Here is a 27,667-nt window from a genome sequence, read left to right on the forward strand (position 1 = left end):
TGTTTCTATTCCTGCTTTTAAGCTGCTGATTAGAATTTGTTACAGTAACATCAACAGTGAAAGTGAGAAGTCGAGAACCCACAAGGACTCACTCAAACAGAACTAGAAAGTTCTGTGGCGTGTCATTTCAAAGTAAACATTAAATCAACCCCGCAGAGATAAGTTCATGTTTACAGGTTTATTTCAACTCAAGCCCTTCTTTTACCCATTCACACATTAAAACCTTGCAGGCACCACAGACTCATGCATGCTGGCAAAAAAATTAGCAAACATAACAGAACGTACCAACAAAAAAAAAAGTGTGTGTGTGTGCACACACTGCTTATGTCTGGACACATCTCTGGAGCATCATGCTATACATGGTCCAGGAGAAGGGAGATGTTAAAATCTTTAGGTGAAGTATAAACAGTAATGGCAGCAGTAGTAGTGGAAGGAGGAGGAGGAGGGCTCTTTAACTCTTTCGTAAGCTGACGTCAGCGCTGGTCAGCAACGGCGACAGCGACGTGCTCTCTGATGCGTCTTCTCTCTTCAGGATCAAGAAAGCCTCGCGGCTGATTCCCAGCAGCTCTCGGAGTCCACTGTTCTCCAGCTAAAACACAGAAAAATAAGTTGTTATTTTAACATAATCATCTCAGCCACAGTCTGCGTTTATCACAGGCTTTTCAGATTAAACCTTTGGGTACAGATTACAGATGCATGTATTCTGGGTATTTAGGGCATGTTGCTTAACCCAGAGTCTGGAAATTGTGTACTGCATTTCAACAATGTGCAGGAATTTTTAAGCAGAGGGAAGAAAACTAAGCAGTAAAAACAACAGCTTATTAGGAGATCAATAAGAGTTATAAAAAATATTCCCAAAAGTAAAGTATTGAAAATGCTCAGTAAGCCAAGAAGAAAATTTCCCTGTCATCTCAGAGTGCAGAATTAGCTGTTGGCAACTTGTCATTTGGTGATTTACTTAAGTGGTCGATAATTTAGCACAGAAACTGGAGAGGAAGAAAAACCCACATGGTTACTGTGTGTATACACAACAAAATTACTTAAAATAATAAGTCAGTGTTGACCTTTGGTTTCAACAGTGGCTTTCTGGCACAAAGCCCTGAATGCAACTTGCAGAAACAACATGTAGAAATCTTCTGAAAGTTTCACAAATCTAAGGTTACTATCTAGACATAATTCATAATCCTCTCAAGTTTTGAGGTGTCACTTCTGTGCTTTTAGGACAGCTGGGGTGTTTGGAATTGTTGGAAGCACATGCGGGATGTTTTCTTTTACCTCGAGCTGTTTAATCCTCTCTTCGTCTTCACATGTCCGACCCTCATCCACCTCTATGGCCTTCCTCATCACAGAGGCCATCTCATTGATCTTGTCTATGTGTGCTTGCATTTCCTACAAAAGATGAAAAACAGATATAGAAATCAAAGGACAGTGGGCATCTGGAAATACTTAATAAAAACACTTTAAATATTATGACATTCTACAGATGTTTTATGCTTCTTACTCTTTAAAGCAGCTTACTGTTATGGAATTTTCTATCCTTAGGTTACACAAGGTCACGTGTGGGCCTTGTGGTCCTCTGCAGTATGGGTAAAAACATTCTCTTTGACTAATTCTGGGCGTATAGTATTTATGGTGTTATCTTGGGGTTTAAAGTCTGACCACCAGGATGAGTTGGGCAGAATGTGAGACCGACTCAGGCACTTCTGATGAACTTTGAGAGTGTCTCTAATTCTCCTTGGCCAAGCGTCAATAAATAATACAGCATAAGACATCAGAGGCTCCTGAACACTTTCTTCCTTCCTGACCTCACCATTGACCTTTGACTTCAGCAATTTCTCCACAACAATACAAGCTTCTTTCAGTTTACCATCAAAAGAAAAAGTCATGTGTGGGCCTCACTGACCGTGGTGTGCTGCTCCTTCAGCTGGGTCACAATGGCGGGGTCGTCCCTCTTGCTGGCCATTAGGAGCCTGAACACCTGCTCCCTGTATTTGGTCATGATGAGCTCTAACGCAGACTGGTGCTCCTCCAACGATGTCCGTAGCTCTGCAGGAAGAGGGAACACAGGTTTGGTTTGTGCAGGAGACAGCGTTGCGTAAAACACTTTTAAGAAATATATAATTAACTGCCTACCTTTGTTTTCCTGCTGGAGCTCTCTGATCTGACGGTTTTCCTGTTGGATTCCCAGGACCAGACTTGAACGTGGACGATGTCGTGCAACCTGGTTCAATGAGTCGATCTCCTCCTGGTACTGCCCAACGAGAGATAACCAAACCACCAACAAGTCAGAGGGCTCAGATGTATGCAGCACAGTATTCCAATTGTTGATTTGTATCGCTGCGTATGTTTTTGTCAATAGCATTCACTCTATCCAAATGAGCTTTTACTAATTTGGTCATTCATATTTAAAATAGCGCCAAAATCCTGTGACACCATACCTGCTTCATGGCTTCCACTCTCTTGTTGAGCGATGTTGTCTGTTCGATTAACATCTCAGCAGCATTGTCATGGTTACGAAGCCTTTCCACTAATGATTTGGCATCTGCCAAGACCTTCTCCAAGTTACAGTTCATGCCTGAGGAGATACGAGTCGCCATTACAATAAAATATGAATGAAGGTTTAATGACAAAGCATTATAGTTGTGAAAAAGAGTGGGCCCTTTCTTTATAAGTGGATAATGTAATGTAAACAGACCAATCCATTTAATGCCTTGAGTGCTAAGCAAAATGTTAGATTGTGTTTTAAAAGCCGCGGTAATTTGTTCTCTTTTCTACCGTGCAGATCAATGGATGCTTCTGCCTGATGACTGCCTCAAAACCCTTGCATGTAAACACATCTTGTGACGGGAACAATAACCTGAATATGATCAATGTCATATCAGTATCATCAAACTCGCCCAGCCCTCTGCAGTTTGCATTTTAATCTTTTATCTCAGCTAATAAACTGGGCTAGATATAAGAAAGCACCATAATGCTTCATCAAGGCACTTATTACAGCATTTACTGTCTTCAGGTGAAGAGTGATAGTAACAGAAACAGAAACTATACGTGTACAGCTTTTCAGCCACTAAAACTCGAAGTCATTTCTAATGACAGTGACGAAAACAAAGTCAAAGACACTGAAAGGAACATCAACACAAGTATGCACTTAAAACCCACCTGTTTAAAATCACCTTCTCCATCTGATTCAATTGCACTGTCCTATTTTAACCAGTTTTTAATGTTGTATTCTTGTAATTTGATAAACTTTTATGGTTCTTTTTGTTTGTTTCTGTTATTTGCTGTCTACTCTCATTTATTATAAGGTGTCCTTGGGTGACAGAAAGGCGCCTATGAAATAAAATGTATTATTATTATTATTATTATTATTATTATTATTGCTACTACATTATTAACAGAGCACTGAGCAGAGACAGCCAGCACTTAGCTCGCTGCTAACTCTGCCTCCACCTTGGGTGACAGCTGCTGTGTCAGCTCCTTCACTCGGGCTAACGTTACCTTGCTCGTAGTGATAGATTTAGTTACACGTACGCCATATTAATCCCAGCTGTAGTAAACGTGAAAGCAAAGTACGCATTACTGTTGTTTTTTTAACTGAATCAGGAGTAATATTATATTTAACAGCAGCACCAATAGAAGAGTCTGCTAACTTATTAGCTGACTTAGCACACGCGTAAGCTGTCATACTCCTAGCCGTTGGTCTAACTGGCATTCAAAACATTTCTTTATTATTAACGCTAATAAATAAAATGTGAATGAACCGTCTCACCTGGAGAACTCAAAGTGCAAGACATTGCTGTTAAACTGAGTCCGTTACTTCCTGTTGATGTTTGGCGGCTAACATTAGCTCCGGGCTAATTTGTCTCCATCCAGCAGCAGTGCAGAGCTCCTGACGCAGCTCTTTAAAAACAGGCGGCGTCAGCAGAGATGAACACGCTGATTTAAACTCCTGTTTGTCTCTTGTCGATTCAAGCGGCTACAGCTAAACGACAATATGCAAACCAAAGCTGCCAACATACCGCCCGATCTCGCGAGATCTCACGATGTGAACACATTCTCGCGACGCAGTGACGTAGTTTAATTACAGAAAACATGGCGGACAGGCTAACACAGCTGCAAGACGCTGTGAACTCGGTAAGAGACATTTCGAGTCATTTTAACGACAGTTAACAAGAAAAATAACTATTCTCTGACTTGTTATGTCATTTAAATGTGTTTGTTTGCGCGAAGAAGCAGCCTCGTCGTTGCAGTACCGTGTTAATGTTGCTCCATCACCGTCCAGGGGCCTGTAACAAACAGCACGGGAGACTCAGCAAACCGATCAACAACTATTTTCCTGCTTAAATCAGAGTGTAGTCTAAATGGTGTTGTTCTGTGTGTCCAGCTTGCAGATCAGTTTTGTAATGCCATCGGCGTCCTGCAACAGTGTGCGCCTCCTGCCTCCTTCAGTAACATCCAGACGGCCATCAACAAAGATCAGCCAGCAAACCCGACCGAAGGTACAGCGTGCCCTGCGACTTACAAGTTATTGTATGGCAATCAAAAGTTTGGACATGCTCTCTCATTCAATGTTTTTTTTTTAAATTTTTTTATGACTTTCTATATTGTAGGTTAACATTAAATGTGGTAAATAAAGCGAAACATAAACTGATCCGCTCAACTAAGTGAAGTGAAACGAAAGTGCGTCATTCCTTTAAGACATCAAGGTCAGTCATTTCAGAAAGCGTCAGGAATTTTTGAATGTGTCTACAGGTAAAGTGACAAAACCATCAAAGTCTATGATGACACTGGCTCCAGAAAAGGAAGAGCAGGCAGTGCAGTTACCTCTGCTGCAGAGAATAAGTTCATTATGACTTAGAGATTAGAGATGTCAATGAACAGCACCTCTAAGTAGAGCATGCACAAATGCTTAACATAGTTCAAGTAACAGGCATCTTACCATTAGTCATTTGAAGAGACCATGTAATTCAGGCCTTTTTATAGTCGAACTGCTTCACGAAACCCCTACTGAGGGAGATCAACAAGAAGAACACAGCTGATTGGGCCAAGAAACACAAAGAATAGACATTAGACCAGCAGAAATCTGTTCTATTGTCTGATGAGTCCAAATCTGAGATTTCTGCCACGTCTTTGTGAGAAACGGAGAAGGTGAACGAATGTTATCTGCATGTGTGGTTCCCACCTTGAAGCATGGAGGAGTGCGATGGCGTGGTGGTGCTTTGCTGGTGACGCTGTAGGTTATTTATGAGCCAACATGGCTACCATAGCATTATGGCATAGCGTTCTTCATCGACATGCCAACACATCTGGTTTGAGCTTTGTGGGACCATCAACGAGAGAACGACCCCCCCCCCCAAAAAAACCTCCTAGCCCACAAGTGCTCAGAATATATAGAAACGCCTTCCAGACTTTGAAAAAACATTTCTGGTGATGACCTCATAAATCTGACAGAAGGGTGTGCAAAGCTGTCATCAAAGTATAAAACATATTTTGTTTACCACATACTGCCATACGTTATTTAAGTGTGTGTCCAAACTTTTGACTGGTGCCATATCCCTCTCTCTCTCCCCTTTTTAATATTATCTGTCTTTATTTGTTCGCCTATGACTTGCAGGATAAAGATACACGATTTGTTCAACATAAAGATTCAGTTGTTTTTATCTCTATCTAGAATATGCCCAGCTCTTTGCAGCCCTGATCGCCAGAACAGCCAAAGATGTGGATGTACTAATCGACTCTCTGCCCAGCGAGGAGTCCACGGCAGCACTACAGGTTAGCACGTTCACGTGTTATCTTTCAGACATGCATTCCAGTTTCAGATTCTCTGCTGAAAAGGAGATAAACTAAAAAGCCCAATTAGTACTTCTAGCTTTCAGTCAGCAGGGGGAGACAAGTGACAAGTGTGCCACTGATTTTAAGGCCACTCTTCCAGTTAGTTATTGTAAGAAGCCTAGCTCATCTACTCTTGAATAAACATTTTCAAAGGAAAGAATCAGCCACACTACTCAGTTCTTTCTATATTGTGTAAGTTTCTCATGATTTATATCTGGAATTACTATTACGATAGAGTGACTGCATGTACTTTTTAAACACTCTTGTTTTGTTTCACTGGATTCAAAGTTACACCAGCTAAAATTTAAATGTCAGTACATGATGATAAGACTGGCACTGATTCTTAAGGTGATATGTGTCCTATCTCACTTAAGATAAAAAAGGGAAGGAACACACAGTGGTGCTCATTTCCAATAAAACATCTTGAGACTTCAAAACATTAGAAATGAAAGATCAACACTGTTCCTGCTGAGCTCCTCTCCTGCTTAGAGGACATACAAGGATACTTCTGTGGGCATTCTCAGTTTACTTTTGTATTAAAAGCACAAGGCGTTTGATGCTGTGTCCAACACAAAAATTAAGACAATGAAGTACCCTCCTTAATCCTAGTGGGAAATTGCGACAGTTGCAGAGAATATGATGGGATGATGTTCTTGTTGATACATCTGCACTTCATCACCTGAGCATGGAGTGGTTTTGTGAGCTGCCATTTGTGATGATGTCATTATTGATGGTAGAATAGCTATTTAGAAATATGTAGGATGTCCTGTGTTGCAGAACATATCATCTGTAGTGTAGTTTTACTATCAGCTGAGCTCACTCAGCAAAAAAGTGCTATCCACTCACTCACTGGAAAGTCTCTGCTACAATAAACGGAACAGAACCTTAACTAGTATCATTGGAAACACCTGTTGACCGTACTATGTATTTTCAGACCTTCATTCTTAGAAGCGTTATATTTTTTGTGTTTTGATGTTGGGGAGTGGATGACTAAAATATTGGATAATGTCTTTTACCTTAAGTGCAAACAACCTTTTGACATTAAAGGTCCAGTATGTCAGATTTAGTGGCTCTGTTAACAGAATATGGCAGAATTTGAATATAATATGCATAAGTATGTTTCCATTAGTATTAGTGTTTTTGTTAACTTAGAATGAGACTTGTATATCTATAGAGAGTCTGCCATGTTGAATTGCCATTTTTCTACAGGAGCCCAGGCCAGACAAACTAAACACTGGCTCTATAGAGGGCCTTTCACATATTTTTTTTTTTTTTTTTTTTTTTTTTTTTTTGTGCATTTCGCAGCCGCTGTAGTTTCTCCTACATGCTAGGAAGGAGTGGATGAGGTGACAGGGTTGCAATCAGTAACTACACCACTAGATGCCACTAAATCCTAGAGTCAGTCCAAAATACAAAAGTAGTCCCTGGTCTTATTCTGTCCATGGTTGGCCACAGTGTCAGGAGAGGCTCTCATAACAGCAGCTGTCTGTAGTGTATGTTGTCAACACGGTATTTAATGAGGGAAATTGCTCTCTGCAGGAGAACATCTCAAGAGACCCTGAGCACACCTGTGAATCACTTCCCATAGATCTGTTTTGACTTTTACAGTCGCTTCTAACTAACTGGCAGCTGTGATCAGCACACAGACTGATTAGATTTACATTTTTTCCTGACTTGATTCTAGAGGCGTTTGACCATGCAGTTTCAGTTCCATTTTTCAGTTCCGTTTGAAGTCTTAACATAGTTTGGTATTATGTCTGTCACCAGTGCATAACTAATGAGGCTTCAGAACAAAGGATGTTGTGTGTATTGGTGTCTGGGCTGAAAGTCACAGTGCTTCCTTTTAAAGGCTTGTTTGTGCCACAGGTTTAAATGAAGGAGTAAAAAAAAAACAATTTGATGCAAAGGAAATAGCGCTAACTTTCATTGTGAATGAATGTGTGACGTCTTGCCAGGCAGCCAGTCTGCGGCAGCTGGAGGAGGAGAACCACGAGGCAGCAGCTCGTCTGGAAGAGGTGGTTTACCGCGGCGATGTGCTGCTGGAGAAGATCCAGAGCGCCCTGGCCGACATCGCCCAATCGCAGCTCCGCACCCGCAACGGAGCACCCAGCCAACCATCACCAACCACTGAATCCTGACCCAAAACACTCATGGCACACATCTGGACAATTTTTGTCATTTTCACTCTGACATCAACTGCAAGCCTCAAAACCATAATGAAATATGCTGAATGTGTGTGTGAAGGAAATGTGAGATGTCATACAGTCAGCGAAACATCTTTTTTTTTTTTTGCTTGGTTACAATAGAAGACGTTGGAAAAGATCATTAAAATCATACACTGTTGTATGTGTGTCTTTCTGCTGACGCAGACACTTTGGAAAAATACAACCATGGAGATTTCTGTGGTCTGAATGTGTTTTTTTTTTTTTGTTCCATGTATATGTTGTATATTGATTAAATCTGTTTTTGTAGATATTTATGAATTAAATAATTCAAATTTAAAAAACAACAGTTAAGAAATCTGCTCAGCACACTGTAACTGCATATCTGATGACTTTTGGTTTCTTTTTTTAATAAAGCCTGAACGAACATTTAATTTGTCCAAACTGTTTGTCTTAACATCAACTGAATTTTTTTTTTTAGTTTGACAATAGATCTTTTTCACAGCAGCCTTTTTGACATTTAATAGTAGGTAAACACTGGTGTTACCAGTGATAGGAATTATGGTTCATCGACTTTCTCATAAACATCTGTAGTGCCTCATTGCACATTGTTGTTCATCATGATGTTACAGCTTCACATATTTTCTCAAAGTATTCAGAGTTTCTGTCATGATGAATCATGACTTAGCGGGAAGTATGAATTCTACAAAATGATGGAATGATTGATGCCCTCGGTTATTTTTGTCTAAATGATCTCATGCTCAGTATGACCGCACTTCTGCTTTTTGGGGACTGACTGGCTTATGTCACCTTTGTCCTCGTGTTTTGTTCTCATTTGGTTAATTTGTAATCAATGAATGGAGGTATATTCTGCTGCTTTTTTCTTGTCATTCTAGATGCAAGAAACATGCTCAAAATGTTTAAGGACCTAAGCTGGGATTTCATAATTCATTGAACAGGAAAATACATAATAATGCTACACAAATCAAGTGTTTATTTGATTTGAGTTCTTCTGGGAAAAATCATTCATGTCAACATTTGAAAATCAGTCAAGTTAGGATGTTTTCGAACAGCAGTGCAGTCCGGCTTTTATTAAAAATGTGTCTCTGTGGTCTGATTCTGTTTCAGACTGAACTTTGTGAAGCATAGGCTTCAGGCCAGAGTGTTTATAGCCCAAATCTAAATTTAGTTTCTGTATCACAGCTCAGTGGGCTCCATTGATGTGACAAATATAAAAACAACCTTGTCTGCTGGACACCACACCCAGACGTGTTAGCAGGATACACCCACCTCTGTGTGTGTTAACATGGCTTGAACAGCAAAAGCTCCCAGCCTGTCCAAATAAGGAGATTTATGGCAGAGAAAGTTGACCTACCAGCGTTAAGTGCTTTCCCACTGTGTTTTGGTCAACAAAGATTTGTTGGTGGTGTTACCACTTTTATTACCTGTATTCCTCAGTGGTAATTATGGTAATTATTTACTGCACACCCGTTCTTTGCCCTATAGACCCAGAAGTGAAGGAGGAAACGTAAGGTTGCAGATAAAGGGGGGAATATATTTTGAGTGATATTGTTGTGTTGAAATGTGAATACATAATGTGCATTGTCTAGTTTAAACAATGACCACATTTTCTTATTTTTGGCCAAAGCAGTTGCACTCGTCTTGAACTGCCCCACCAAAGATCCCAGATCTTGTATTATATCTTAGAATATGCCCAGAATATAGCTGTAGTCTGTCTGTCTGTGGCACTTTATTTATTATATATTTTTTATATTTTTATTTCGACATTAAACACGTTATGGTGTTTTATCTCCTTTATTGGCCCAATATAAATCATTCATACATTTGATTTATAAATGACTTGGTCAATCATAGCAATTAAAAATCAGCACTTTGTAGTTTATGACCTTTTATTGACCTTAGATGCTCTCTTGTAGTATATGGCATTTTCTATTTGTATGTGTTTATTTAAGTTATTCGTGAAATAAGTATCCTAATAATATTAGTTATTTTAAGAAAGCTTAGCACTAAGCATAAGCAATAAAATGACGTTATAGTTTACACAGTGGATTATTTCATAGGTACAAACGCTTGCTAGCCAAATGAACCTGCGTCCTGGAACGCAACCCTCGCGGGGAGGCTCGGATCTCCTCATTGGCTGACGCACACGTCATTCTCACGCATATTCAGCATATGATTGGTCAATGGAAACCACAGGTCTGTTTCTCCATCGCTGATTGGTTCTCCCCGAACGTCATTCAAAGTCCTACGCCGTTGCGTGGCTGCTGGAGCGTCTTTGATGAGCCCGAAGGTCCCAGGAAGCACCGCTGCTTATTTCGTATTTTTTTTATAGCGATAAAGACGGAGGAAGCGCTGGATTCGGAGGTCAGAGGGTACAAATGAAGAGCGTCAGATATTTTTAAATGATTCCAGCTCGGCTTTCTGTCAGCGTCAGGGCACTGCGGCGTTGATATCGGCGATGTTTACGGTGCAGCCTGATGATAAGTTCCTTTGAGCGGTGGCCAATAGCTGGAGCCTGTAGCCTTCAGCTGCCTCGATATTAGGCAGGAAAACACGAGAAGACACGCTATATTTCTTTCAGCTTTGTCGTGGGGGGTGGCGGCAAGCCAATAATTGACTCTGGAGCAGGACACGGAGGTAAGGTGAAAATATTCCCCACAGTGTGCTCTTTATTATTATTTTGTATTTGTGGCTGTCATGGAACCTGCCAGACAGAGCGAAGGGAATAACGTGATAGCGGGTAAATAGCTAGCTCACACAGCGCAGCGGTGTTTGTACATGCTGACCTGATGCTATGAACCTTATATACCGTCTGTCTGTCAGCCTGTCTCTCTGTCAGCCTGTCTGACACCCGGCTGGCAGTTATCACATAGTGACGGTCTGTCAAACGGTGCGGCGCTAAAAGTTTGAATGCAGGTGAGCATCAGCCAGGTAAGACGACAATGTGTGTGCAGGTGATGAAGAACATCGTATTCATCACACATGACTACTACTTTACATATAAAACCCACAAATAAGTTATTAGTTTGACATTTATTTTGCCCGCTTTTATTTTGAAATACACGTGCATATAAATTAATGTCTTTTTTGTGCATTTCAGTCCCATTCTGAGCTTTATCATGAACAAAAAGCTCTATAACTAAGAAAAATTATATGAAATGAACATATTTCCATGTAAGTATTAGGTGATACTGCATAATGTTCATTTTGTTAATGGAATATTACTGAATAATTGATACACACCATGAATGTTATAGTGAGTTTTCAACTCAGAAAATATTTTTGTTGTGCGCTTTTTGGGTGTGTGTGTGTCTGTGTGTGTGTGTGTGTGTGTGCCCCATTCCTCTCCCTGGCGTCATGACTGAGTCCTTTCATTCAGGACGGAAAGGGTTTCCTGTCCAGTCACTTACAGTACTTAAAGGGTGGAGTGTGTGTGTGTACCTCTAGACACACACACACACTCGCACATTGACACCAAACTGAAAAGTCCAACATCTGGGGAAAAAGTAACACTCCTCTGTCTGGAACATAACATTTAAAAGATGTTAAAAACAGTTTCCTGCACATATAAAGCATTAAGAATCTAACCCAGGGTGCCAACAGGATTATTGCTTTCTTGTTATGTAGTATGTATCCATGTACATAAACTGAGGATAATCCAGCAGTGGTATAACTAAATAAATTCCTTTCACCTCTGCTGTATTGAGGAAGGAGCAGAAACATCAGTGTATCTCAAAGGCTTGGCAAATAAAACCCAAACTATCACTACACACTGTTTCATTTGTCTAATCCTTTAAGAGAAATCCTCCAAATCCTTCACTTTAATTGTAGATTAGACTTTTAATGGGCCACATTTGGCTCCTGTCCCTTGTTTTTAGCCTGCAGGCTTCAGTCTCCACACAGTGAGCTTGCCTTTTCTAATGCCTTCCTTATAAGTGCCTGAGCGCTGTCGCCTTGTTTGTTTAGCTAGGCGGTGGCTCTGGTTAACTTCAAGCCAAACTCAGTCCCTTCAGTCTGAGCTGAAGGTCTTTCGTTTTAACACTTCCAATGATGCTTCATTTTCCACCTTGGTGGGGAAATGACTACAAAAAGTCATCCGGGCCCATGGTACAAGTGTGCACATTAATTCCATGACTCAGTTTGAGCTGTGTACAGGAAACTGGAAGACTTTGGCAATACGGTAAAAAAGAAAGGGATAAAGTTTCTTTGATTAAGTGGCTACACAAGATCTATTAAAAAGAAATCTCAATCATTTAGAGTTAATCGCCTTTAAATGCTGTCAGATCTGCACAAACCATTAACACACTGTGATTAAACCTTATTAAAGAAGTTATAATCAGTGGCTAAGATGAACAAGCCCACAGATAACTACCACCGACAGTTTTGGTTTCACGGCATGCAACTATATCATTTTGCTTCACTCTCCGCACTCTCGTAATGTCATTTTTTTGGCAGCAACAAGCAACCAGTTTCTGTGAAAAAGCTCACTGTGCGCTACCAAATGATGACGAGCAAGCACAGTGGAGCATTTAGCAGCTAAAGAGCCAGATATTTCCCTCAGGGGTTGGTGCAGACCAAAAACAGAGCAAAAAGGAGAGCGAAGTTAGACATGCCTCCAAAAAAACTTTAAAGGTCCAGTGTTCAGAATTGAGTTGCATCTAGTGGTGTAATCGCTGCATTGCAATCTCCTCACATCACCCTCGCCTACCTAGTGTAGAGGAGAAACAACACCTGAAAGGCTCTGTGTTAATTATATATAATTATTTTTTCTTATCAGGTGATTATACATGCATGAAAACATAAAATATAAATATTATATTCCAAACAGAGGCCCTCAGTCTTACACACTGGACATTTTAAACATGTTCAGTATTTGACTTTGACATAGTGAAATTATAGTATATAGTGTGTAGAGCCATAATAATGAAGTCTGTATAATAAATAATGCCTCATTTTCTAACATTCTCTCTGTCGCCCAGCCCAGTATGTATCCCAGAGTTCTGCAGCGATACTGTGGAGGGGAAATGTGAGTAGTTTAATAAAGTGATGTGCAGTCTGTCTGTGCAGTCAGTCCAAATAAAAGCGCTGCGGTCGATCATTGTCGATCTCCTGGTTTACTTCAGCGCTGCACTCCTCAGCCTGCTCGCACACTGAAAGGATTTAAATTAGCAATTTTTTTTAACCAGAAATAACACCAGTCCATGGATTTATTGCTCGTCCGTGTTAAGCTGATGTGGTGCATAGAGGGTCCCTGCCAAGGCCTACGTGAGACCACAAGAACTATAATTAGTCTGCTTCTTTGTGTTTTAGTCGTTTTAGTGCTTGTCATCAGCGGTGCTCCCCTTTTTAAGATGAGCATTGTGCTCAGGTAACACCTCAGTAACTCAACACCCTTGTGCGCCGTTTGTTTGTGTCCCCTCGTCTTCAATCCAGTAGAAACCTCCCAAAGCCGAGCACTGATTTTTCTCAGAAGTCAGGAAGCGTCTTGTTGTTGTGGGATCATTGGTTTGGGGGCCAGGACAGAAAAAGGAACCGGCGTCTAGACGAAACATGTGTCCTATCTCAGAGCCGCAGGGCTGTTTTTATCTCTGTGTGAGCTAATCAAGTCCATTCATACCATACATACCACTGGAATGTTTTGATGATGCACATATCCACCCTCTTCCTCTTCCCCTCTGTTACATAATGTGTTCAAGTAACCTTCTATTAATTGAAGAAGAAGAGAATTAAAGTTCACTTCGTAGTGCTCACCTCTTACATCATGTTTGTTTTTTATTCAAACGACCTCCACCTCACAAGTACGTGTGTGTTTCTTCTGCTCTCTGTGGCTTTCTTTCCACCCACACAAGGGCTGCACATCAAGTCTATATGTGCTCTCCTAGAGAAAACCAGCGTGCTGTTCTTAAGCGATGTGTTGTCCTTGCAAATGAATGATGGACCTCCTTGGGGGGGAAAAACAAATTCCCACACAGGAACTTCAGTCTCAGGATTTCCTCTCTAATCTCTTCTTCTGGTTTGAACTAGTTCTATGTCAGTCTGATCTGATGATTGATCTGACAGTGTAAAAATGTAAAGGAATGCATGCTGAGAACGATATAAGGAGATTTCACTGATGAGTTCCTGGAATGAAGCCCTGCAGACCACGAGCCGCGCCGCACATGATTCTCTGTCCCTGTTTTCGGGTCACAAGAATATTTCTGTACCAGGGATCCGACATGGGCACTGCCGGTCAGTCTGAGGTTTCAGAAGGGCACCAACTGAAATGTAAAAATGGATAAGACTTGTTTACACTGAAGGGAAAGACAGGAAAGTGTTAAATAATGTTTGAAATGACTCATAAATGTGTAACATGAAGTATTCTGTGTTTCTGGAGCTTGATGCACACTAAGGAATAAAAGTCTGAATGTGGTTTGAATGTTGGGGGAGGGGGGGTTCTTGTCATAAGCTACTGGTCATACCAGACCAAGTAAGGCTGTAGCAGCAAGTACCAGCGGCCAGTCTGATGTCCTGTTTCTTTTGTCGTCTTCCAGGATAGTATGGCCATGACGGGAGGGACTGCAGCTGCCCTTCCCATGAGCAACCACACCCGAGAGAGGGTGACTGTGGCCAAGCTGACGCTGGAAAACTTCTACAGCACTCTGCTCACCCAGCACGAGGAGCGCGAGATGAGGTAGAACTGCCCGAGTGTGTTTTTATAAGCCGCAGCACCTGCTGACACCGACAGCACACAAATGTGTCGAAGCACACCCACCCGAATGTCTGTTTGTCAAACCGTTCACTTTAGTGTGGCTTTCACTTCCTGAGCATTGCACCACCAAGTAGTGACCTCGTGCCTGTCACCCCGGGTTACCCTCAGCATGTAAATGTGGCCGTTGTTTAAAGCATCAAGTGTCACTCCCCCCGGAAAAGGCGTTTGAGCTCAGGTGTGAACACAACAAAGGCGGATCTCATAATATGTCTTTTGTGCTCTCACGTTACTGTGTTAGAGCCGATCTCTAGCACAGGTGAGCAGGGTTTAGTGCCTGTTGTAAAAGAAACGCTGAGTCACTGTTTACAGTGCTGAATAAAGATTCACTTTCAAGATCACGCAGTCTCTCCTTGTGTGTTTCGCACTCCAGAATGTCTCCAAAAGTAACTCAGAGCACAGTGTTTCTTATTGGGATTTGTATTCCTTCTGAAAGTCTTATAATTTTTTAATCCACAGGCAGAAGAAGCTGGAGAAGGCCATGGATGAAGAGGGTTTACCAGATGAGGAGGTACAGATTCCAAAAAGAGGGTTTTATTTTCTTTGTAGCCTTTTTCTTCGCCTTCTTCCGATGACTCTGCTCTGTGTGTGTTTTGCAGAAAGTAATGCGGCGCTCGCAGCACGCCCGTAAGGAGACTGAGTTTTTGCGGCTGAAGAGGACGCGACTCGGCTTGGACGACTTCGAGTCCCTTAAGGTTATTGGACGAGGAGCTTTCGGAGAGGTACCCTTGGGAAGTTTTAATAGAAAATTTGAAATGTTTACTCACTTTCCTCATGTAAATAACTGTGACGCCGTCTCCTTCAGGTCCGTTTGGTGCAGAAGAAAGACACGGGACACATTTACGCCATGAAGATTTTGAGGAAAGCCGACATGCTGGAGAAGGAACAGGTAAAGTCTTAGCTCTCAAGCGTGTTACGGTTGAAGCTGTTGCTCTAGTGTTCTAAGCGTGTCTACTGTCTCCCTGCAGGTCGCTCATATCCGGGCAGAGAGAGATATTCTGGTGGAGGCAGACGGGGCCTGGGTGGTCAAGATGTTCTACAGCTTCCAGGACAAGAGGAACCTCTACCTCATCATGGAGTTCCTGCCTGGAGGTGTGCACTTTGTTTGACCTGAACATCTGAGGTCATCTCTTGTCAGCGTGTTCAGTCTTGGATACAGGATGAATCACTGTTGTGTCATAAATTTAGGACAGAAGTGTTGTGTGTTGTGATTTTTAAAGTCCCGCCCCTTGTTGCCAGGCGACATGATGACCCTGCTGATGAAGAAGGACACTCTGTCCGAAGAGGCCACCCAGTTTTACATCGCAGAGACGGTCCTGGCCATCGACTCCATCCACCAGCTGGGCTTCATCCACAGAGACATCAAACCAGACAACCTGCTGCTGGACTCCAGGGTGAGACTCAGACAGACACACAGAAATGTCCTGCTGTATGGTGGCTTTGTGTAGAGGACTTATCAAACGCGCGTGTGCTCACAGGGACATGTGAAGCTGTCCGATTTCGGCCTGTGTACGGGACTGAAGAAGGCTCATCGCACAGAGTTCTACAGGAACCTGACGCACAACCCGCCCAGTGATTTCTGTGAGTCCAGAACTCGAAACACATTTTGCGACATACACAATTCAGTGAACCACTCACTTTTCCTCTCTTTACTTTCCTGCATCTTGCAGCCTTTCAAAATATGAACTCGAAGAGGAAAGCAGAGACCTGGAAGAAGAACCGGAGGCAGCTGGTAAGGCGTGAAGGAAATGTATAAGAAGGAAAGACTGGCTGCAACATGCATGGGTCATGTTGGACTAGTCAGCTTTATTGGTTGAATTGATTTGTTTTGAATATGATCTGAGCCCTCACCTTCTGTCTTTCTGTGTGTCTCTTAGGCTTATTCCACAGTAGGAACACCAGACTACATTGCCCCTGAAGTCTTCATGCAGACGGGATACAACAAGCTGTGTGACTGGTGGTCTCTGGGAGTCATCATGTATGAAATGCTCATCGGTAAGACCGACACAGAGAGGTTAATGGAAGTCATTTAGAAAATATTCAAAACCTTAAAGTAAATCTTTGTTTTAATCAAATCCTAGTTTGCAGGTTATTGCTATTATTTTACATGTTATATAACACATGAATGAACATGACTAGTCAATGAACTCCTGTATGTTGTGTGTGTTCAGGTTATCCACCCTTCTGCTCTGAGACGCCGCAGGAGACGTACAGGAAGGTGATGAACTGGAAGGAAACTCTCGTCTTCCCACCTGAAGTCCCCATCTCAGAGAGGGCCAAAGACTTGATATTACGGTGTGTAATATGGATATGAGTAATGATACATTCGTATTCCACTGTGTATTCTTGGTCTATTTAAAGGTTTACTGGACAGTTTCTGTTTTGTGTTTCAGGTATTGCACTGATGCTGAGAACAGGGTTGGAGCTGTGAGCGTGGAGGAGATCAAGAGTCATCAGTTCTTTGAGTCAGTGGACTGGGAGCATATCAGGTACATGAAGCAGACACAAATTCACATCTGTGATATTAATGATAAAGCTGCAGAAACAGAAAATATCATCACCTGTGCTCAAATGTAATGAACTATAACAGTGAGCTGATTTTACAGTCAAACTCAGCTTTTCAACCTGGTGTTAGGTTACAACAAAGCAAGGTCTCCCTCTATATATTTCCCATCTGTGTCTGAACATGGACGAAAAGATAACAACTGTTAAAATCAGTCACCGATGCAGCCTGGACGAACAGGAAACACTGGAGAACACTACTTCTTCTCACACACCAGCTTTCTGTCAACGTCCTGTTTGACTGAAGCCATGAAGGACACTTATGTCACTGACACCTCTGTCTGAATGACTAGAACACAGAGATGAAGCCAGCAATGTCATGTATTCTATGCATATGCACCGAGCAGTTTCAGGAAAATGCTGTTCCTAGATGGTTTAGCTCCCTTCCTCGTACTCAATTGTCCATGATCCTCTCTATCTTGCCTCCACAGGGAACGGCCAGCAGCCATCTCCATTGAAATCAAGAGCATCGATGACACCTCAAACTTCGACGACTTCCCTGAATCAGACATCCTTCAGCCAGGTTCGTCTAATGAAATATTCTGCTAGCTGCACTGCGGGGGAATCCATTATCAGGAGGGCTTTGGGCCAGATTCAGACAGAGTGTGACCACAGATGAGTCAAGATCTTTAAATAGATTCAACCAAAAGGAACTAATGACGACAGCTGATTGCTCACTCCTCATTTACATAGTCTGATCTGTAGCGTCCTCAGTTAGCAGTTAAAATAACACCTCCATTTGTGTGTGTTTATTAACAGCCAGTGCAACGGAGCCAGACTTCAAATCCAAGGACTGGGTGTTCCTCAACTACACGTACAAACGCTTCGAGGGTCTGACTCAGCGAGGCACCATCCCCACATACATGAAGGCAGGGAAGGCCTGACACGCTGCCATCGGGGAGCCGGCGTCGTGGAGAGAAAAACAGACGTTTACGGACACAGGGTTGGGCCGCGGGGCCCCGCTGGTGCTGAAGGCCGCGCTGTCAGCCTCTCAGTTTAAATTTAATCCTCATCACAAGTTATTTAGGTCTGCTCAGCCGCCGCAAGAACCCGCCAGGAGCTCGGAAATTAAGGAGCGTTACCGCATTACCTCGGTTGTTTATATCGTATACATGTGCCGTCTTTAGCCATAGCTCTCAGGCCAGCTCACTAACTGCGACACTAAATCAGCATATCTGCATGTTCAGCAGCATTTCTGCTTCTGGAGATGATTCTTTTTTTTCTTACTGTCTAAATGCGACGGTCTGAAGGATGGAATACAAATCACTGCTGCGACATCTTCACAGCAATAGTTTTGACACTGGTGGCTAAATTAGCTCTGATGCAAACAGAATTTAAAATACTGAAGACAAGATGTGTACACTGTAGTCAAACTCTGAAAGATTAGTAAGAACAGGTACCCCTCACTTGTTCTTGCCCATACTGTTATACTCATTCGTGGATTGTGAAGGAAAGTTCCACCATGGTTTCTGTTTTTGTTTTTTATAGATGGCATTTAAAATCTTAAAGTGCGAAAAAGAATCTTTAATTTTTATGTTTTAGCTGGCAGGAGCAGTTCGTTTTTGGTTTTATCTGTCTTGACTGGGTTGTGTGTAAGCGGAAGTTGAGCCTGGTACAACCTCAAGCACTGGAGATTGTGGTGGTGCAAGTTTTTGGTAGCCAGATTCTAGTTAGCGAAATGCTTGTGGATCCCAGTAGAAGCTCAGTCAGCATTGTTTTCTAGACTGGGCCTGTAGGCACACATTTAGCCATGCTAGCAGCAAAGCTCTACGGTTTGGTCCAGTATGAAACATCACAACAACTATTGGACGGACAGATTACCGTGAAACATGTAGGTCCCTGAGTGCCGTCGTCAGGTCAGAATGACTTTGGTTTATGACCAAAAACCTTCAATGATAATTAGATAGGCTAATTAGCAAAATGCTAGCATGCTAACATGCTAAACTAAGATGGTGAACATGGTAAACATCACACCCTGTTAGCATCGACATGCTAACATCTATAGAGCTGCTAGCATGGCTGTACTGTAAGAAGTGTAACAGGTCATTCTTCTAACGAAGCCAAAGGGAGTTCTTTTGATCTTAATAAGTAGTGTAATTCTTTTTGTCTCTTATTCAGATTGATGGATGAGACTGAATTGAACACATCTATTTGTTTTCAGTAACAGTTAAGCACTAAAAGGATAGAACATCTAAAGCAAACAGGCAAAACTTCAAACCATGCTGGAATCCTCCTTGAGCCGTCCCGGTGGGTGACACAGTGCGACTTTGTGTCATCTCTGCTGGGCTAACTCTCCCTGTGGCATTGCCTCAAGCTCTCACTGTTGCTCTTTTCTCACAGAGGAACATCTTGTTGCCAGGAAACATCTGAATGCAGTTTACCCTGCGCTTGACATCCGTTACTGTGGAGTGTTGCCCGTTCACTTGTGCCAAACAAAGTGCTGAGTGTGTCACTTCCCTTTTACAGCCAGTTGTTTTTTTTTCAGATCAGCGCTGCAGTAATTGATATTTCCCCTGATTTTAATTCTAATGAGCCCGAGGGGCCGATCACTTCCTTCTCGGATGGACAAAACATGCAAAGTGCCTTTTTTTTTAAATAGCTGATAGATATTTAACCAGATGTTTTAGCGATGTTATCTCATATGGTTTATGACTGCGGAGTGATAAACCATATTTGAAGGGATAAAGGTTACGAAACAGAGTGATGAGACAAAGGCAGCATAGAAAAATGGTTAGATAATAAAACAGGGGGCTCATAAAAACGTGTCAAAGCAAACATGATGAACAAAGTGTCTTTGTTTGTCAAGTAAAGGTGAAACTAAAACAGATATGAGAAACTATATAAGAATAGATAGACATGATGGATATGTTAGACACATATATGGTGTTTGTTTTAGAGGTTCTTAAATGTTTTTTGTTAATTATGAGTTAAGTATCCATTGGATATAGTTAATATCTTTACTCCAAAAACCCCTCACCATAAAAAAAAAAACTAACCCAGGCCTGTCTTTCTCAACAAATCTACCAATTTAACCATCACGTCTGCTCAGAGTTGTGACTAGACACAGCGCTAAACGTAGTTACCAAAGAACTCTGATCATCACACGTCGTGATCTGAACACACATTCAGATGTAGCGCTTGCTTACTGCACTTAACTCAAAACTACCTTTAAAAAAACAAAAACAAAAAAATACACACACCTTTCCAAGAGAGCTAACCTTGGTTATGGAATAATTTGCCATTTCTATTTCTGCACACAGACGTAGGTGTTTCTCAGTTAGCACGTCTGCTGAGTGTCAAAATGCAAGGAAAAGCTCTAAATGTACTAACAGGGACAGGAAATGTACCGATGACTTGGACTAAGTTCTGCTGTAGCCATGACAGGAATCCCATATTTAAATGTTTGTGGTGCTATTTCTGGGGAGCTGATCGAGAAAGTGGTCATGCAGTTTGATAAATTAAAGAGTAGAGTAGATATAAATTATGATTATACATCCGTAATTCATCCCGGTGGTCCTATTGAAATTGGGCCAGAACTACATAAAGAAAGAAAGGGTTGTACAAACTAAGGTTGACTGATGTGTATATTTCTACATTTATTTATTATTTTTCATGTTTTTAAGGCTGTTGACATTTTGTGCTAATATTCAGTGGATTTAATCAAATTATTTTCATGTCAATTGGATTTCTTTAGAATTTTAAAGGGGCACTCCAGCGATGTAGTGTTGCATTTCTGTAAAACTCGGGGACTCACAAGAGACAAATTTGAAGAAGAATGTCAAAACTGAAGCATCAGAGGCTGCTTTATCAGGATTTTGTCCCTATTTAGTATGGCTAAAGCCCCAAGAACAGTGAATCCTACACTTCCCATAATGCAACTTGAAATCAACTTTTAGTCAGGTCTCCCTGTCTAATAAATGCCGATGACTTTCAAACTTGGCCCTTGCTTGTAACATAGGCTTTCTGTTACAATTGTGTAGTAGCTGACCCTAAACCAAGATAACCCTTATGACATCATGATGAGATCACTATGGTTATTGAAACTCCCTCCAGAGCCATAGAAGACCTAACTGAACTGTTTTGACAGGCTGAATAGTACTCCTCATAAGAAGTAAACTGATCTTGGTGTGAAAAATCTGTGTACCGCCCCTTTAATTACTGACACAAAATGTCTAGAAACATATAGTCAAACAGTCTGCATCACATCAGATAAACAACCGATTGGCCGGTATTTTCCCCCACAATAAAAATCCAAATATATGATTCTTCCCCAAAAACAGATGTAATCAAAGTTAAGACCGGGCTGCATGACAGGATTTTATGGATGGCTACCGCTGCAGATTCCCGGCTGTGTCTAATCACTGGAAACACACAGACACAACCTGGGAAAAAAAGCCAAACTGCTGTATTCAGAGCGTCCTGTTTCACAGCCAAACCGTTACGATTGTTCATAAATATATATGAAAAAAAAACAAACTAGAGTGCGAGCAAGTGTGACTGTGTGAATGCAGCTGTTAGGCGTTTTCATGAAGTAGATACTCAGTGCTTTTTGTCGTGAGGTGCTGTGTGACTTTGTTTAATGTCAAACTCATGTCGCGTCTTGTCATAGATCACACTGTTTGTTCTCTGGAGTAGGCGCGCAGGAGAAAATGAAAAATGAGGGTAAATATGGATCCATACAGTTGTACATATGTACAAGATGACTGTGCCACTTCAACAAAAGGGAGCTCAATTATTTTGACTCCTTCAGATTGAGACAAGTTCAGGAAACGTTTAATTTTTTTATCATGAGTCAAGCTAGACAATTAATTTCTGATGGACCAAACCAGCTTATCGACTGTGTTGTTAGTCAGATCCATGTCAAATAATATTTCATGGCTGATGTTTAGAGAGTTACTTCCCTGAAGGTATATTTCTTCTTTTTTTTTTTTTTTTTTTTTTAAAAAAAAATTTTTTTTTTTTTTTTTTTTTTTTTTTTTTTTTTTAAGAAAAGTAATTGCCAGAAACATAAAATATGAAAGCGGATTGAAGGTCCATTCACATCTAGAATTTAGTTTTAGGTGGAAGTGGTCTGCCTCAGAAACCTCAGAGCCCTGTGACTTAGCTAATAATATGTCATTTCCCCCCTTGTTGAAGCAAGAATTCACTTGTAAAGGTTTAAACTCTCCCTTACACAGGCCAGGACTATGTGTGTGAGGTATTTCTGTGTAATGCTGTGTACATATTGTTGTAGACACTTGAAGGAAAGTGTCCGTGGAGTGAAGGAAAGGGGGGAAAAAATGCTCATTAATATATTCATCCACGTTTAGGAGTTTTTATGTTGATAAAATGCTTAAAATAATAAAAATGAAACACTCAACGTCCTGTGGTTTATTTCGTGGAAGGAGCAGGTGGGTCTTAAATTAAGACCACACGTCCCCTGAACACATGGAGGCCTGGAGAAAGCTCTAAAGCCTGAAAGGTAATTCAATAATCTTGTACAGCATGTTCCTATTATTAGAAATGACTGTTGGCATAATCCATTCAGTCCCAAACTGACTGATGGAGGGAAATCTAATCACACAATTTCCCTTCATTGAATGTATCTATTGGATTGGAAAGTCGGACTCTTTACTTCATTATCTAACACAATACTACTAATACAGCGTATTTATATATCCTGTTTTTTTGTACATACTCTGCACTTCTGGTTAGATTAGAAGTATTTGTGACTTTGTGCAATGACGATAAATCTGAATCTAATCTAATATTTAATACATGAAAGTTAAGTGTTTGTAGCTTAGCTTTATTAAGTGGTCATTTTATTTCAAATACATGGTGATTTAGTAACCTACCTCATTTTTTAAGCAAAATCTACAACATGATCAAATCATTTTAATGCATTATGGGAGATAATAAAGTTGCCTGATAACCATTCTTCTTCACCAACTGGCTGATAACAGCCTCCTGAACCTACTAGACAAAGAGGAGCTGCGTAGAGTCCAGAGGGAACTCCAGCTGAGGATCAGGAAGGGGAAGGACAGCTACAGGAGGAGACTGTTGGAGCAGAACAACACCAGGGACATCTGGAGAGGACTGCAGACCATCGCAGGCCATGGAAAAGGAGTGGGGAGGAACCCAGTTGGAATCTGTTCTTCAACAGATTTGATTCTGCCCCCCCTCCCTCTCTCACTCCCCCTGACCCCTATCTCACTCCCCCTGACCCCTATTCACACCTCCCCTGGCCGGCTCCCCCTCCCCCTGCCCCTCCACTCCTCAGCCTGACACCTTCAACACCTAAGGGTCATGTTTTTTTACTTCTCCAGTGCTTTTAACACCATCCAGCCTTCACTGCTCAGAGTGAAGATGGAAAAGGTGGGAGTAGACCAACACCTGGCTGCGTGGACAACAGACTACCTCACCAACAGACCTCAGTTTGTGAAGCTCCAGCACTGTGTGTCTGACGTGGTGCTCTGCAGCACAGGTGCCCCTCAGGGTACGGTGCTCTCCCCCTTCCTCTTCACCCTCTACACCTCGGACTTCACCCACAACACCGCCCACTGCCACATCCAGAAGTTCTCCGATGACACAGCCGTCGTTGGATGTGTTTCAGAGGGGGACGATCTGGAATACAGGACCATCATCAGGGACTTTGTCAGATGGAGTGAGCTAAACCAGCTTCAGCTCAACACCAGCAAGACAAAGGAGATGATCGTAAACTTCCAGAGGAAAGCATCCCACTTCACACCGGTGAACATCAAGGGATCCGACATAGAGGTGGTGCAGAGCTACAGATTCCTGGGTGTTCACCTCAACAATAAACTGGACTGGACTGATAACACCCATGCTCTCTACAAGAGGGGCCAGAGTCGTCTCCACCTGCTGAGGGGGCTGAGGTCCTTCGGAGTATGCAGGGCTCTCCTCAGGACTTTTAATGACTCTGTGGTGGCCTCAGCCATCCTTTATGTTGTGGTCTGCTGGAGAGGAGGCAGCATGGACAGGGACAGAAGCAGACTAAATAGACTTATTAGAAGAGCGAGCTCTGTCCTGGACTGTCCTCTGGACTCCATAGAGGAAGTGGGTGAGAGGAGGATGTTAGCCAAGCTGACATCCATCATGGACAACCCCTCTCACCCCCTACATGACACTGTGGGGTCTCTGAGCAGCTCCTTCAGCAGTAGACTGATACACCCACGGTGGAAGAAGGAGAGGTTCTGCAGGTCCTTTATCCCTGCTGCTGTGAGACTTTACAACACCTGTACCTGATCATGTTGTAGTCTCCTGTTCATGTCCCATTGCTATTTTTTTGTTCTTCTTTGTTTTGTTTTGTTTTGTTTCACTTATGTTCTACCTTAATACTTGTTTTGCAAATCTGCACATTCTTAAATCTGCACATTCTTAAATCTGCACATTTTACTTTAGTACTTTTTGTAAATATGTACACTTGTGTTTCCCTCCTTGGTTTCTATTTTTTCGCTGCTGTTAACAAGTGAATTTCCCCGTTGTGGGATCAATAAAGTATTATCTTATCTTATCTTATCTTACTAGCCTATATTTAAGGGACTGATGTGTTCTGATAATAGCTATTGAATAGCCTGATAACAGTCAAACTGAGTGTGCACACACACATTACAACACTTGCATAAAGTGCAGTATGTTTAAACAAAAACAACAGACTTGGACGTGTATGTACATATGCTACATACGGTTATATACAGTATTACTGTATGTGTATATACAGTGGAGGGGTAGATATTGAATTCAATTCAGTAGCAGAGACAAAACTGTTGACTATCTGAAAAAAAAATCAAAATTGGAAATACAGTGTATCGATTCATAAATACAAAAATAACTAATGAACTGAGCTTACTAATTAGTGTGATTGTCAAACCATAAACATAACCACAGATGAGTTCTATTTCCACGCTGGCAACAGTTCTTTTATAGAAGTGTTGTGATTGACTGGGGCCACTAGAGGGCGCTGTTGGCGCACATGAGTGTGTATTCTCAGTTCTTATGAATGGACACTGAACAGCTGTTGTCACGTGTAAACCTTTTATCTGCTTTCAGGTCGGTTGATCATTCATAATAAATGATTACACGCCTCTCCGTGGGCAGTTATTAAAACTTGAAATCAAAACATTAGTCATCACAAGCTGTCATTTCACAGCAATAGCAACAAATACAGTTCATAACTGTGTTCATAATCATCACTACACAAATATAACTGTAATTTGTAACTAGAAATGAACTCATATAAGAGCCGATATGTCTTATTTGTTGTTAAAATAGATTATAGAAGTCTTTCAACACACATAGTCTTTCAAAACCCGTGTTTTATAACATATAATACTTTTTTTTTTACCCATTTCTTCATATCATATTTAATATAATGTGATTTTTTTCCCCTTTAGATGCATTGATTTGTCTCTTTTTTTAGACTGATTTATTTCAGACACAAAGACTCACCCCCAACTGTCACTTCTCTCTGATGTCTGATGTCACGCACGTTTTTTCCACGCTCACGTGTATGTCACCGTTACAAACGCAGTTACGTGTGTGAATGACCAAGAAATCAAGTTTTTTTTCTTCTTTTTTTTCCTCGACAAAAGTCTGCTTGTGTTAACCGGGTTTCTTTTAATCCCTTACCCCTATTAAGGAAACCAGGTTTCTGGCTTCCATTAAGAAATCAGGTTACTGCGGATAACAGGTTACTTACATGCTCCTGAACGCACCAGAAGCACAGGTGACATGTCATGACCCCAACAATACATAACTTCATAAATAATCAGATATTAAGATTTTTCTGCTGGTTGTACATGTTTCTATTTGATTTGAAGGTTTACAACAAAGATAAATTGATTAGATTTTTCAGATTTTTCATAAACACATTCACTCATGATGTTCCACTTGAAGTTATTACAGCATGTAGCTGATTTTATTAGACATCCTGTTTATACTTTATTGAGTTTTAGGGTAAGGTCAGCTGGGTTTAAACAACTTTAATTGACTAAATATTGAATCTTGTAATATGACAACCCCTTTAGAGACCATACACAGTTTCCATGCGTTGTTAAACTGACCTCATTTAAAAGAGAATGGGTCAATGAGGGTAATAGAGCCCCCTTTTTCTAGGCTTATATGAAGTTTTTTTTTAATTCACCATCTAATCAGTGATTAAATTAGGGCATCTAAAATATGTGCTGGCTCTGTGACTGCAAGCCAAACCCGGTCCAGGAACACGGTGTCCTGGACGGTGGCATTCTTCTGTCATGTTATGAAAAAACAAAGCACGGGCTCCCCTCTGGAGAGCCTGGGGCGGTGCTGACCCACGCACAAAGGTCACAATCAGGACGCCGAACACCCGCAGACACAATAATAAGACCCACACCTGCCCCCCTTTAAACAAACACACGTGTTGGTGTCACTATGTAGTTTTACACGCCGAAATGAACACAATGGAAGTGATATATACATTTTTTCTATCTATAATTCATCATTTTAAAAGCTATCATAACTTATTTTTGTCTAATATTAACATTCACAATGTGGACTCAGGCTGTGTGTAATAACTATGAGTTTCATATCATTTTTGCTGACACTTATAAATCTCTTTAATATCCTGTTAATGTCGTAACGTTTTTGCGTGTTTCCTGTCCGTTTACAGTGTTTCCGGCTCGGTGCCATGCACGGGGACTTTCTCCGCAAACGAGCTTTATGGGTTAACGAGGCTGCGGTCGCCACGTGACCGTCGAATTATATAATATATAGGTCAACACGTTTCTGGCTGGCACGTGCAGCCTTCTTTCTTACGTAAAGTCTCGTGCAAATGTCTCGAATTACACTATTTAGGTGAGGGGGGCCGAAGATCGTCAACACTGGAGAGATACGTCACTTTGAGGGTTTATTTTTAAAACTTTGTTTAAACTGGGGTTAACGAGGACACCGTGAGAAGAATGAACACACACACTTCTTTGTTCTGACGGGCTGTCACTGTTGTGTTGGAGAGATTCATAAAGATCAAAAACTAATTGTTTAAAATATTTAAAATAGGTTTATTCTCACAGGATCCAGGGCATACTTAAATAATGTTCTGACATTTCAAATCTATATTTATAATATGTTTAATATATGTATGTAAAACACAATAATATTGTCCTCCTCTGATGTCCCTCTTCTCAGAGTTGAACATTATTGTAGATAACCGTGAAGCCCATAGAGACAAGCTTAAAGTGAAGCACAAGCAACGTTGGATCTTTAAACAACACTATAAAATATGAATATATTTCATGTATGTTTATGAATATACATACATGATATATATTCTTACCCCCACCCATTCATTACATGAATGTGAAAACAACTC

At 41.3% G+C, this 27,667-nt stretch overlaps 4 protein-coding genes across 7 annotated transcripts; 3 read left to right on the forward strand and 1 right to left on the reverse strand.

Annotated features, from left to right (window-relative positions):
* Positions 1-159: 159 nt before the first annotated feature.
* fgfr1op2 (FGFR1 oncogene partner 2) lies at positions 160-4,356 on the reverse strand. Of its 2 annotated transcripts, none has more exons than XM_027275948.1 (6): positions 4,254-4,356; positions 2,439-2,575; positions 2,134-2,251; positions 1,904-2,046; positions 1,276-1,389; positions 160-589 (listed from the first exon to the last, which is right to left on the reverse strand). In XM_027275948.1, the coding sequence occupies exons 2-6, from the start codon at positions 2,571-2,573 to the stop codon at positions 452-454; spliced, it is 648 nt and encodes a 215-aa protein (XP_027131749.1). In that variant the 5' UTR covers positions 2,574-2,575; positions 4,254-4,356; the 3' UTR covers positions 160-451. The 2 variants fall into 2 exon arrangements, with proteins under 2 accessions (XP_027131749.1, XP_010733829.1); XM_010735527.3 differs by lacking the exon at positions 4,254-4,356 and adding an exon at positions 3,770-3,907.
* Positions 4,021-8,428, forward strand: med21 (mediator complex subunit 21). 2 transcript variants are annotated; one of them, XM_010735526.3, is made up of 4 exons: positions 4,021-4,134; positions 4,385-4,499; positions 5,672-5,772; positions 7,788-8,428. In XM_010735526.3, exons 1-4 carry the CDS (start codon positions 4,093-4,095, stop codon positions 7,968-7,970), a joined length of 441 nt encoding a protein of 146 aa, XP_010733828.1. In that variant the 5' UTR covers positions 4,021-4,092; the 3' UTR covers positions 7,971-8,428. The 2 variants fall into 2 exon arrangements, with proteins under 2 accessions (XP_010733828.1, XP_019121182.1); XM_019265637.2 differs by having other exon boundaries at positions 7,792-8,428.
* Positions 8,429-10,270: 1,842 nt separating this feature from the next.
* Positions 10,271-22,277, forward strand: LOC104922643 (serine/threonine-protein kinase 38-like). Of its 2 annotated transcripts, none has more exons than XM_027275945.1 (14): positions 10,271-10,657; positions 14,546-14,685; positions 15,220-15,271; positions 15,360-15,482; positions 15,566-15,649; positions 15,729-15,852; positions 16,000-16,154; positions 16,239-16,341; positions 16,431-16,492; positions 16,638-16,755; positions 16,932-17,055; positions 17,154-17,249; positions 17,754-17,845; positions 18,082-22,277. In XM_027275945.1, the coding sequence occupies exons 2-14, from the start codon at positions 14,552-14,554 to the stop codon at positions 18,204-18,206; spliced, it is 1,392 nt and encodes a 463-aa protein (XP_027131746.1). In that variant the 5' UTR covers positions 10,271-10,657; positions 14,546-14,551; the 3' UTR covers positions 18,207-22,277. The 2 variants fall into 2 exon arrangements, with proteins under 2 accessions (XP_027131746.1, XP_010733827.1); XM_010735525.3 differs by having other exon boundaries at positions 10,271-10,652.
* Positions 22,278-22,285: 8 nt separating this feature from the next.
* LOC109140034 (uncharacterized) lies at positions 22,286-24,788 on the forward strand. Its single transcript, XM_019265623.2, has 2 exons — positions 22,286-22,783; positions 23,265-24,788. Exon 2 carries the CDS (start codon positions 23,608-23,610, stop codon positions 24,565-24,567), a length of 960 nt encoding a protein of 319 aa, XP_019121168.1. The 5' UTR covers positions 22,286-22,783; positions 23,265-23,607; the 3' UTR covers positions 24,568-24,788.
* Positions 24,789-27,667: the final 2,879 nt, after the last annotated feature.

This window comes from Larimichthys crocea, unplaced genomic scaffold (genome assembly GCF_000972845.2).
Source record: "Larimichthys crocea isolate SSNF unplaced genomic scaffold, L_crocea_2.0 scaffold268, whole genome shotgun sequence".
Lineage (NCBI taxonomy): Eukaryota > Metazoa > Chordata > Actinopteri > Sciaenidae > Larimichthys > Larimichthys crocea.